The sequence below is a fragment of the Gavialis gangeticus genome, unplaced genomic scaffold, assembly GCF_001723915.1.
Source record: "Gavialis gangeticus isolate Ggan-Ray unplaced genomic scaffold, GavGan_comp1, whole genome shotgun sequence".
Classification (NCBI taxonomy): domain Eukaryota; kingdom Metazoa; phylum Chordata; order Crocodylia; family Gavialidae; genus Gavialis; species Gavialis gangeticus.
The window spans coordinates 55,265,786-55,277,907 of record NW_017728993.1 but is presented as its reverse complement, the minus strand read 5'-3'; the positions used below and the strand labels follow the sequence as shown (position 1 = coordinate 55,277,907).

The 12,122-nt window shown below is 38.0% G+C and overlaps 1 protein-coding gene across 2 annotated transcripts in view; it reads right to left on the bottom strand.

The window, feature by feature from the left end:
• Positions 1 to 674: 674 nt before the first annotated feature.
• The window catches only part of EDEM3 (ER degradation enhancing alpha-mannosidase like protein 3), a 52,814-nt gene continuing 41,366 nt past the window's right edge, over positions 675 to 12,122 (bottom strand). Inside the window, exons 17-21 of one of the 2 annotated variants that reach the window (XM_019501737.1) lie at positions 10,452 to 10,646; positions 9,142 to 9,307; positions 7,544 to 7,729; positions 6,126 to 6,173; positions 675 to 4,655 (exon numbers count right to left, since the gene is read on the bottom strand). In XM_019501737.1, the coding sequence (XP_019357282.1) occupies positions 4,246 to 4,655; positions 6,126 to 6,173; positions 7,544 to 7,729; positions 9,142 to 9,307; positions 10,452 to 10,646 (1,005 nt within the window). In that variant the 3' untranslated portion in view covers positions 675 to 4,245. The remainder of the gene's footprint in view (positions 4,656 to 6,125; positions 6,174 to 7,543; positions 7,730 to 9,141; positions 9,308 to 10,451; positions 10,647 to 12,122) is intronic. The other variant, XM_019501736.1, reaches the window with a different exon arrangement.

Sequence of the window (12,122 nt, the reverse complement as noted above, 5' to 3'; positions counted from 1 at the left end):
AGTATGCAGGCTGGATCAGGCCCATGGACTCCCTCCCCTTCCTGCAGCATCCATGATCCAGCAGTTGTTCCAGTTGGCCTGGCACTCAAGCTATGCATGATGTATATCCCAGAGCAGCCAGACCGCACCTTACATGGTGCCCACCCCAGCAGCTTTGAGACTGCACGGGCCACTCCCAGATTGGCTGAGAAGTGACAGGATCAGGGCAGGGGGAGGCAGAGGGAAAGGGGATTCAGGAGCTCAATCTAGCTGGGGGAGGGGATCCATAGGCTGGATTGAGCCCACTGACTGGCCCCATGCCACAGGCACGCGCCAAGTCTGATCAGACCCAGGGGCAGCGTTGGGGGCCTTATGTTTGACACCCCTGGGTTAAGCATGCAGTGGAGCAGGCACATCTTCCTCATGAGGGTCCCAACTACTAAGATTCAGAGTCACTCTCTCAGTCTATGAGCATATGAATATTTACATTTCTTCATGCAAAGTAAAAGGCATGGAAAAGAAAACTCACCCAGACTGCACTGCAGTAAGGTGTAGATGTGTCCATAATCTATAAAAATAGGCCTCGAGGCAAAAAGTTTCTTGCAGTAAAGCTGTGAACTCTTAAAACAGCAGCTCTTAAAACAACTGAATGCCCCTGGCTTCACACAACATTTTGATTTAGTTATTTTGAGCCATTTGACCAGAATATTTACATTTTTATTAAATCTTTACAATTGGCAATTATAATCAAGTACACAATTATATTACAAGAATTATGTACATTTTTTATAGCCCAGACTCTTACATCACAGTACATAATTGCCCTTAGAAATATTGTATACACTGCTATCACCAGACAGTAAAACCCAACAACAGTAGTATTACAGCACCTGTTAGACATCTTTCATAAATTACATCATAAGAAAATATACGGCTGTAAATTGGGCTGGTAAAAAATTTTTATAAAATCTGAACATACAATATTTCATTCACAGAATGTTTTTTATTCTATGTTCTGACTGGAGCCTTTTGCATAAGATGTCCTGTTCTAACATTTACCACCATCTCAGCATAAATTATTTCACAACTAAAGCCAAGCTTCCTTACGTAACCTTGGCAGGAGGAACAATGCTGGGCTTATTTTTAAACTTCATTAAGAAACAGTAAATGTAAACAATAGAGACTCTCTCTCTAACATCAGGGAGATATTAATTGGCTACTAGGAATCACATGAGATGGAATAAGTGCTAGTTCTAGATTAGAATCCGGTACTTTTTCAATTCACCGAATACCATAAATTGCAGCAGGGAAATATCCAGGTGACCACACTTTAGAATGAGGCAAGAGCAATATTCTTCAAGGACAATAAAGGTTTTTAAAATCTTGCAAAGGACCCCCCTCCTTTTTCCTCACTAAAAGAATTTTCTGTTCAATCTTACATTCCTTTTTCTTTTAAAACAACATATTATAGAAAACTATTTTCAGAACAATATGAAGAAGTGAACTAAAGTCAATTTCCTTATTAGGAAACGAAGTGGAAAAAAAACAACCAACCTGAATAAGACTGTCACCCTAATTTATCCTTCTCTTTCCCAAAAGGTCAACTTTACCTGATTCAGTTCTGTAAACAGCATGTAAACCTCTCTCATCAAACATGGCTATCTATGGCTGTCATGATCACTTCAGACGGTAAAGTTAAATTACCTTAAAAAAAAAAAATATATATATATATATATATAAGGAGGCAACATTTCTCTGAGGTAGACCACCACCGAAGAGATACTTCAAACCCATACTGAGAGATTCTTAGCAATCCCTAAATCCACAGGAAGGAAAACAGTCTGCATTTATGTCATAAGTGTGCAGGTGTTTATGCTTAGTGTGAAGCAGACAGTTAGGAAAGATGACTCTGTGGTGGCTGGGAGAGTTAGAACATCCACTTGAATATTTGTAAAGACAAAATTCTCAGCTAAAAAATAAATCATTCTGCAAGAAAAAATAAAATTTGAGCCAGCATGTCAAGCTTAAGATTTGACAAACAAGATGCTAACAATGATCAGAGAACCACTTTACCTACCATCTTTAAAATACCGAAATAATTCTATCCACCAAGACTAGCAAATAAGCACGTAATTGCTGCAGCTTTGACTAAAGTAACCTAATCAAGAGCACTAAAATGAAGAGGCTCAATAGTGGCACTTGGCTCTGACATTTGGAATTATCTAATTTACTTTCAGAGTTAAGGTTTCTGACCTACACCAACCCACAGCCGTGCTCCTCAAAATTGGCATCTACAGCCACATCCATTGAAGTCAATGGGTTCTATGAGGAAGCAGGACGCAAAAGTTATGAAGGACACTTAAAAGGCTCCCGTGATCAAAATTCCTTGGATAAATAATCCTCCTCTTTGAAAATCAACCCCTCAGTCTAAGTGACAAACTATTAAAACTCAGCTGCTTCATGCTTTCTAAAGTACCAATGTTAAACCCAAACCTCTATACAGTAATATGTGCAAAGAAATTAAAACTACATTTTAAAAGTTAATTTAAAAAGGACACTTATTCACCATCTCCTTGTTGCTCCACTTCCCCATCAAAATTAATTCCTACTCTAGGTCACTCAGATTCACTACATTTGTGTATGATGTTTGATAGACTATAGTGCTCTCAAAAGGTGCTTGTGCATTTTGAAACTCTTGAAAGCAAGTGACATTGCAAGATTACATGTATATAACATTTGTTTGGGATTTCTCAATTCACATTTTACATGAAAATACATAAGTAAATACAGTATGGCTGTACTGCTTAACATTTGCTTATTCTGCGCGTTTAAAACTCACCAGAAGGACGCCTGGTGCACTTCAGGCTGGGACATATGTATTCTACTGCAAAAAACTACATATTCAATTTTCATTTTTAGTCTGGTACAGAATATAGGCAGTGTTAAGAATATGGAGCCAAACCATAATTAACTAAAAACTATATATATCAAGTTTTTGGCAGTATCTTTGGACAGTTATACCATTTATAATTTGTTTATATAATTTTGCTATATTTAGGTTTGTTTAAACACATCCTCATTTTAAATAGACAAATTACAAAAACATGATTTAACATAACTTAGGAACCACACTTACCTGCAAGTTAAAAACACAAGTCCTAAAGAATTATATCAATCATTCTTCAAAATTCATACCACCACATTTTAAACTATGGACCCAACCGCGGAGTTGCACTTCACTATTGATACTGGCATTCTTGCCCAAAGTGTCACATATAAGAAGTGATTATGTCAGGCTGATTGTTGGCAATAAAAACTTGGAGAGAAAGGAATAGTATTTTTTTTTGTAAAAATTCTGCTCTAATTCTACTGAGTATTTTCAGAGAGCAACAACAATGCTAAGTTCTGCATCTTAGGATAGAGTAAACTTAATAGATTTCAACATGGGAAGTCAAAGAGGAAAAATGTATCTTGCCCAATTTACCTAAATTCAAGTATAAAATCTTAACAATATACTGAGACTATCTAGTTGTCCTCCAGTTAGCAGTTTTCCTAAAGGAACTCACTAACAGAGCAGACATTACCTTTGGTTTATACAGCTTCTCCAGTTGAAGTAAGAGCAGAAAAGGAAAAATCCAAGTCATCTCAGTCATTTTTCAAAGCAATAGATGGAAGGAGTGATGAGCAACGTTGCTATATTGTGATGATGTCAGAGGACAAATCAAGCTGCCTCTAGCTACATCTTACCATCTTACACTATAAAAGGAAATATCTAACAATTTCACCTGTTTCTATCCATGAAGGCCTTTATACCCAATCCAGCATAGATCGGTGAAACTGTACCCTCACTTTCACTAAAATAGCAGCTGACTGACTGGTTTTAAGTGTTATCACCATACCATAACCAGCCAACCAACCAGTGGTACATTAACCCCACCGCATTCAATGTTTGCCTTTCCAGAGGCCAAGGCAACCTGATCTCTTGAAGCCTGGAATGCAGAAGTCAGATTCATTCCCTGAATAAGCCTCCTGTGTTACAGCACCATGCAATGGAGCCATACAACATGGTTCGATTGCACATTCCCATTTCGAAACAGGAAAAATTAAAACAATAACACGTGCTGGGTTTCTATGATATTATCCAGGTGAAACCTGGTTGCTCATCACAATACTGAACAAGTTTTTTTAGTTCTCAGATATTAGGGCCTCACTTTTACCCAAGAAGTTCTGCATTTTGCTTACCCAGAAATAAGTTATTATTGTAAGTCATAGTTCATCCTTTTCCATCATTTCAAATGCTTCTATATCTTCATTCCAGTCTGCTAATATGGATTCCATAGGCTGGACCTTATCATCATCATCCCAATTTACATTGGAGTCTGAATCTGTCTCCATCTCTGTTTGTTCCTGAGGCTGGTTATTTAATTTTGTGCAATCTGTCTCCTGGATACTAGCCTCATGGTTTTCCAGGATATAGGAATCCTGGTTTGAAATAGAAACACTATCGGTGTCTGCATCAACAGACAATGAATCCAAGTGAACGGTAGCAGAATTTGCATCTTCAGCAGGCTGTTGACTGACCAAGCTGGGGTCCTGAGACCTCAAAGTCTCATCGGAGCTCTGCTTATGCGAATCATTTTCTAAAAACTTCTGTTCCATGTTTTCCATTTCCAAATCTTAGTTAAAAACAAGAAAAACTCTGTGAGTATTTTGAAATAGCATCTGAAAACGCATCAGAAAGCTAACATTTTATTTTCAACTGCTTCCCTTGATCTTATTCCAGCCTTCAGGAAAGTACAGATTTTACTGGTGTGGAGATTAAGGGCCACAGCCCATTCCACCTTGCTTGAGTCCTTGGAAAAACCATTTAGTGCATCACAAAAGCCAATCTTTTATCTCTGCCCTAACATTAAGGCAAAAAAAGCACGACACAGAAGGATTCACAAACCTTCTGTATTCACAGTTTTTCAGATACCTGTATATGTCGCTCTTAGACACCTGGCTGCCCAATAGGTGGAATAGGACCTGAACTTTAGTCTTATAATGTGCTGTATATCAAATGCCAGCAGAGTGAAAAGTTTGATTATAAAATTATTAATCATTTAATTGTTATTAAAAAGCACAGCCAGTTCACTGGCACAGCATCAGGTCTGGTTCCTCCTGCTTGATTACTGTAGTGATAATACTACTACAGGAGGCTGAGTTTTGGGCCACTGCTATCTCAACCCCCTCTGGATCTCAAACTACCTGACAGCTCAGCCTTGGATTATGAAATCCCAAAATTTTTAGGTTAGAATATGGATAACTGAGTGGGGTCCTAATTCAATTAATTGGCATGGTTGCGTGAAAAAATAAGTACTAAAATGTTAAGACCTACTACTTAAAAAAGACGCCTTACATTAGTTAACGTTAATAAATGTTACAAGATTTTTCTAAATTAGTCAGTGTTGATAATATGACCTTTTAAAAAAGAAAATCAGGCATCTTTAGATTTAAGTATTATTTTTTAAAATAACTGTTTAAAATGAAATCTGAATTGCAAGCAAAATCTGTTAAGGCCTAAAATAATTATAATCCCTTAAAACATTTTTTAAACAGGTTGTATCCATGTTTGTGCACACAGTCACAGGCTGTGCGCTTTTTTATCATAAGAATCAGAGGGAAAACACATCAAATTTTGGGGTCCAAACTTCATAAATATGACAAATGAAGCATTATATTAAAGATTCACACATAAACATTATATGATTATCCATTTTCTAACATTCTAAAATAAAATTAATAAGAATCTGAAATTAAAGTACATAATTGCTTAAATGAAATGTAAGTAATTGTACTGTAGCATCCTGGATAGCAAGAAAATTCTAAGTATAGCGTAAAGGCTTTGTTTAGTCTGTGAACATACATATTTTAATGGGGTTAACCACGAGAATGCACCTCTCTTTAGAAAATAAAGAGTACAGTTGAAAAAGGATTAAAATGGGCAATCATGACTTCATCTGGTTAACTAGAAAAAACACCCAGTCGCCACTGGGTTTAATTATATAAAACGTTGAACTCGAATGCCCTCATACAAAGGAAATGTACTTCAAAATTCTAGTTAGGCCAACTGTATAGAAGTTTATTATTAATATAAAAATACTTACTGCTATCAATAATGTAGTTTGGAATCATTTTACCTTTAAAGATTGTTGCTGAAATTCCAATGATAGCACAAAGGAGGAGAGAAAGGACACACATTAAACCTCCACAAGTACATAATGTCTTGTGTTTTTTTGGAAAAGGACGACTGGTGTCTTCAGAGCACTTTCCCCAGAAAGGATTTAATGAATTCACTCCTTTTGACCTACTTTACAGTTTACCCATTGTTATTAATAAAGGGACTCTTGAAGGATTCCCTAGGAGGAAGCTGAAAATATGGTAACTTTCAATGTGTCAGCTTTGTATATGCAAGAAAAAAAATAAAATAAAAATTTACTGACTTGCTAAAGGAGGCCAAGTTTATTTCTGATCCTGTTCTCCAAATACCCTGTTTAAACAAAGCAGGATTACAGGAGTTTAAACACTAGTGAGGGGAAGGTTTGCTAAAGGAAAGCCTAGAAATAATCTCTTAGCTGTGCAAACATTTTCATTTATGGTTTTATTCATCATTTATGCTGATGAAATTGCTACAGCCATACAGGAAAGAAAATTATATAAAGCTACATGTTTTGGCAGCCTTACTCTCTTAAAGAGAATGGCTTCTGCCTAGTTTTGGCAAGGAAAAAAAATCATGTCTAGCCTGGAGGAAAAAAAAGAACCTATCAGTAAGAAATGTCTACAGATTAAAGTACTAACACACTCAAACTATCCCTGCTGTGGGAAAGCCAAAAGTCTTTCAAACATTGTTTAAGAGGCCTAAAAATTAAAGATTGCACTGCCCTGTTACTCAAAATCTAACTCTTAACACCAACAGTATTAAACCATATGTTATATCTTTAATTCTGGGAATACCTTGTGCAAAAAATTTCAAGTAAAAACAGGCAGATATTTCCCAGGGTACATCTCTAAGAGGGGAAAGCTGAGTTGGTGCCCTTGGGACCTGAGGGGCTCAATACTGCATGGGAATTTCTGTGGTACACAGGACTGGTCCCCTCAAACCCCGAAGTGCCTGCCTGGGGCAGCTGCAGAGAGCTGACAGCTCCAGGTTGCCTAGGCTTTCCACCACAAAGCAACTAAAAATACACAGTAAATAGTGGCACAATTAATCTCACCTTTTTGCAGCCATAAATTTTGGGCATTTATGGCATAACAAGGGGAGTGGACATCTGGTTTGCTTGGCCCTTGTGCCATCATACAGGCAATGAAAGGTGACATCTGTTTCCACCCACAGCTTGAAAGAAATTAGTACTAACATTCAAGAGTAAAAGTGGATTTAAGAGAAGTCGTACAATAGTTTTACATCAGTCCCAGCTCATCTATTTCTTCAGGTAGCAGTAAGAACTACTGTTATGGTATACTTCACATCACAAAAACCAATAAAGATTACTGCTGATCTGTATATAGCACATAACTTTGTCCATACCTCTGTCTTTTGCTTTATCGGAGAGAAGCACCTCTACAGCCTCATATTCCCGGATTGCATCCAGTATAATATTTCCTTCTTTGTTGAATAGAAAGAGCATAGGAATTGTGATATCATCTGTATTCTTTCCATCACCAGCCATTTGGAACAGGGGTGCAGTGTCACTACTGCTTCCCTCATTGTCATCTAGCCAACAAAAAGTCAGAGTAAGCAAACTTTTCTGTCACACAGTTAATATTTCATTGTTTTGAAAGATGATGGTAATGTCTTAAAAATTATCCTGCAATAGTAGCTTTCTATATTAAATAGATGGTTTCGAATTTCCAGGAGGGCTGTAAATTGTCAGAAATAATTTCAATAATTCCAACCTTGTTTCCTCCTGACAATCAGCTAAGAATTTTCTGGGTGAAAAGAAACAAATTGAGATTTAAAGAGATGTAGAAGTATAATACTAAGTTGATTTCATTCGGACAAGACAATTATAAGAAGTTGCAGTGTAGGGGAATCTTTCTGGCATCTTCCACATTAAGTTTATCTTTTATTTTCAGTTTGCCTAAATGGTTGATAGATGCTCACTGTTCTGTGAGAATGAGGCTGAACTGGATAGTGCAGGAAGGAACTGCTGGAACAGCACTGAATTTGGAGGTAGGGGTTCTAACTAATAAGTTCTCAGTATAGACCTTATTAGGTATTTCCTATACAGGAATACTTCTAAGTTACTCAATTTTAAGAAAATTGAATGTATACAGGTTTAGGGCAGATATTATAAGCATCTAACATTTACAATTACAAACAGCAGAATATGGCATAACAGAGAAGAAAATTGTATAGGTACACTCCTAATTTGAAAGACTTAGCTGGATGTTGGAAAGAGTAATGCTGAACTCTCTTCCTAAGAACTTCCCTGGAAATGCAATATTGGTGAAAACATGCAAAAGGCTAAAGTATATATAAAAAACAAACCACACATAAGGAACACACATCACCATACGGTGATGTTGCTATGGCACCATGCTTTAGTACTTCCTCTTGGATGTACTAAAACATGGCGCAGTACGGGTGGTTACTGAGCTGTGCATGCGGCACACGGTTAAATTTTGCCACTACACCAGTGGTGCGCTATACCTGGGGAACACGTAACCAGTGATCATGTGCAGATGCACAGCTACATGTAGATGTGTGTAGTGGTGATCACTACATCGCCGTAGTGCACCATACAGTGACGTAGCGCATCCCTACGTCACTGTAGGGCAAACTGTAGACGCACCCATGAACAACTACTTCTCAAACATTTATCTGCATCTCAAAATGAAAATTAGAATAGCAATTTAGAAAATTAGAATAGTTAACTTCTACTAGTGATTGAGATTTGTTCTTGCTGATTAGATATGCCTTGCTCCATTCTTGTATGAAAAGGGATATTAGAACAATATTGTTTGTGTACATATTTGAACATGTTTTGATAACAAGATGTCTTCTAGTACAGACTGCTAACAAGAATGTAACAGATGCCTGCCATCCTTGAAAATGTTTGTGTAGTATCAGAACAACCACCTTGAACATTACACATTCATACAAACAGACTTAGTTTTATTTACCAATAACAATGCCGCCTATTGCACCAGCTTTTTGGATGTTTCGTGCCTTTTCAGCAAACATGCACTGGCCTCTCTGCATCAAAGCAATTTTCTCCTTCACTGCTTCAGGATTAGTGATCTCCGAACATCCATTATATGGTTTAACGGTTGCAACAAATCCTCTTGTCTGTTTGAGAGATGCAATGATTTAAAATACTAGATTCAAGTCTATCAGAATGCCTTAGGTTTTTTACATTGTTCCATCCCAAAATTAAAGGGGAGTGTTTCCTAGCATTCTAAAAGAGCCCTCACTACGAAGAAAAGCTCCTTCATTTTAGCTATAAGGAGCAAGTGATAAAAAAAAACAGGAGGACTGAAACTGGATTGGACAATTTTTTGCAAGACTGATTTAAACTTGTTTCTTGAAACATTTTAAATCAATTTTGTTTTCATACTTTGCAAACTAGGGAAGAGTTACAAATACTGGCCCCACATCTTAATAGCCTTTAATTAAACAAAACACAGAATATTCTTAATTAAGACCAGTCCAACAGTGATGACAGAACATAGCTATTGCTCTTGGAAACCTTTCCTATGCATACAACACACCTTTGAACTTATATCCTATCCCACAAAGTCAGTGGGCATTTTGCCATTCATTTCAGTAGGAAGTTACCCGTGCAATAATTTCTCCCTGTTCTCTCTCCCTAGCCAGCAACACAGATGCAAATAGTTCCTTTCACCTTCCCTGGTAAGCTAAAGAGAGTTCTTTAAACATTTAAAATATTTTGGATGCTCACTGTAGTCCAAATACTAAGACTTTACATGTGAATATTTTCATAACAGTGACTTTGGGCACATATACCTGGAACTTGAGTCCTACATTGTTTGGTGCTTAAGGAGCGCAGAAGAACATGTGCAGACAGGATTAAAACTATTCACCTAAAATCCCATCTTCTAACTCTAACAATACATTTCTAATATTGGGGAAAACATCTGAAATGACAGGACAATGGAACAAGCCACCTAGGGAAGCTGCAGTCTCCTTCATCAGAGGTCTTTTTAAAGGAGAGGCTAGATAAACATCTGTTTCAGGGAAGTTAAGAATAGTGAACCCTGCATCTTGTGTAAGGGTTTGGACTGGATGTCCCTCAAAGTCCTTGAGCCCTGTGATTCTAACTGTAAGTCTTTATTGTAATTGAATCTAGCCACATGCTTTTAATTAAAAATACTACAAAATTAAAACTGATGCAATTGTCTGAGAAAGTAAACAATTACACAAAAAAACTGAAGAGAACATCACATGCTAAAGGTCTGCATGCTGTACATACCCCTGCTTTGTGTTTGGACAGATCTGTTCCAAACTGTGCTGGCCCAGCAGTCAAGACCACCCTACCAAAGAATGGGTGAGAAACAATTTGAACAGCACGAGGGGGTAGCTGCTGCTCTTTTTGTTGCTGACTGGAAAGTTCAATCATTTCCTGCATGAATCGCAGACCATCTTCAGCATCAAGTGAACTTGCTGCCTAGGTAGTAAAGAAATGAGGGTAAGCAACTTGGAACATCAAGAGTTTTCCTGCTGCTGTTGAATTCCCCCAAGGGAGGCTGGTGTAGCCACCCTGGGAAAAGTGGGCTGGGAACTTGCTCTGCCAGCCTGTGAAGCTGAAGAGCTGCTGGCAGTGGTTCTCATACCCCACCCCACCTCCAGCTGTACAGCTAATGAGAAGTGAGCTCTGAGCTCATCAGCTGCCTCCTCCTGAGTGAAGGAACTGCTCCAAGTCTTGCAGAGAGGTGGCCCATGCAAAGAGCAGGGGTGGAAGGGGGTGAGGAATAGCAGGGCATAAATTCTTCCAGGGCACCTTATAAAGGTGCTTTTGTGTAGGCTTTTTTCCTCTCTCTATCTTGTCCTTTACTACAATTTTCTGAACAAAATTTCCCCTCTGCTCTTATTTTGCAGCATGCAAATAAAGCGTATCAATACTGACTGTCTGATTACACTAGGGCTTTCACAGGGATGCTAATTGGCTCCTTAAAGAAGCAGCCTTCAAGACTGGTTTGGGAAATGGAGGACGGGACATGAATCCCACAATCTGCTGCCTCAGTATGAGTAAGCCATACCCAGTCCTCTTGGAAAAAGAATGGAGTGGGGCAGTCCACATTAGGATGCTGGAGGACCTAGCCAAACACTATCATCCTATTTGTAACATGCCACACATTCCAACTAAACCACAATACAAAGGAGCAACAAAGATATTCTACATTGTTACAAGTAACATCTTTTTGTCTGGACCACTGGTTTTGGCAGTTCATTATGAGGTAATAAATTGTTTGAATACATGGCATGTTACAACTTATTGTTCCATTCATACTTTCAATGTAATGCTTTCCAGGAATCTTAATGTTTAGTATTTCCAAGTATATTCAAGACTATCAATCTTAATGTATCACAATAGCCTACGGGCCCATTCAGATGTATTAATTTTTAGGTGTAGCTTTTAAAAAAAAAAGGGGAAGAGAGAGAGATGCTAGATTAAAATTTTGCCACAAATGAACGTAAACTTAGTGTCTACTTAATACCAGTATCATCTACATCACTACAGAAGTTTCATGTTAGTCCAGATTTGGACTGAGACCTAATAAAAGCTGTGAGGGACCAGACTTAATGCATACTTCAAGCTAATATTTGTCTCAACTTCCTGTTCATTGTCTTTTTGAATGAAAGTCATTTATGTTTGAAAGAGATATAGCTATTCTCTTCTATTAAAAAAAAACAAAAAAACCCCCAGACAACTAGTTGCTCATCTAAAAAACACACTAGCTTTACAAACAATTTAGTACATGCCTTATTGCAGGGGAAGGCGGCTCCTGGCACACGTGCCAGAGAGTGGCACACAAAGGCATTTTGTTTGGCACTTGTGCCTCAGGGAAGAGCCCAGGGCTGCACTGCTACAACATGGATAGGGCCCCTTGCACTCCCCCATTGTCTGCCCCTAGTACACCAA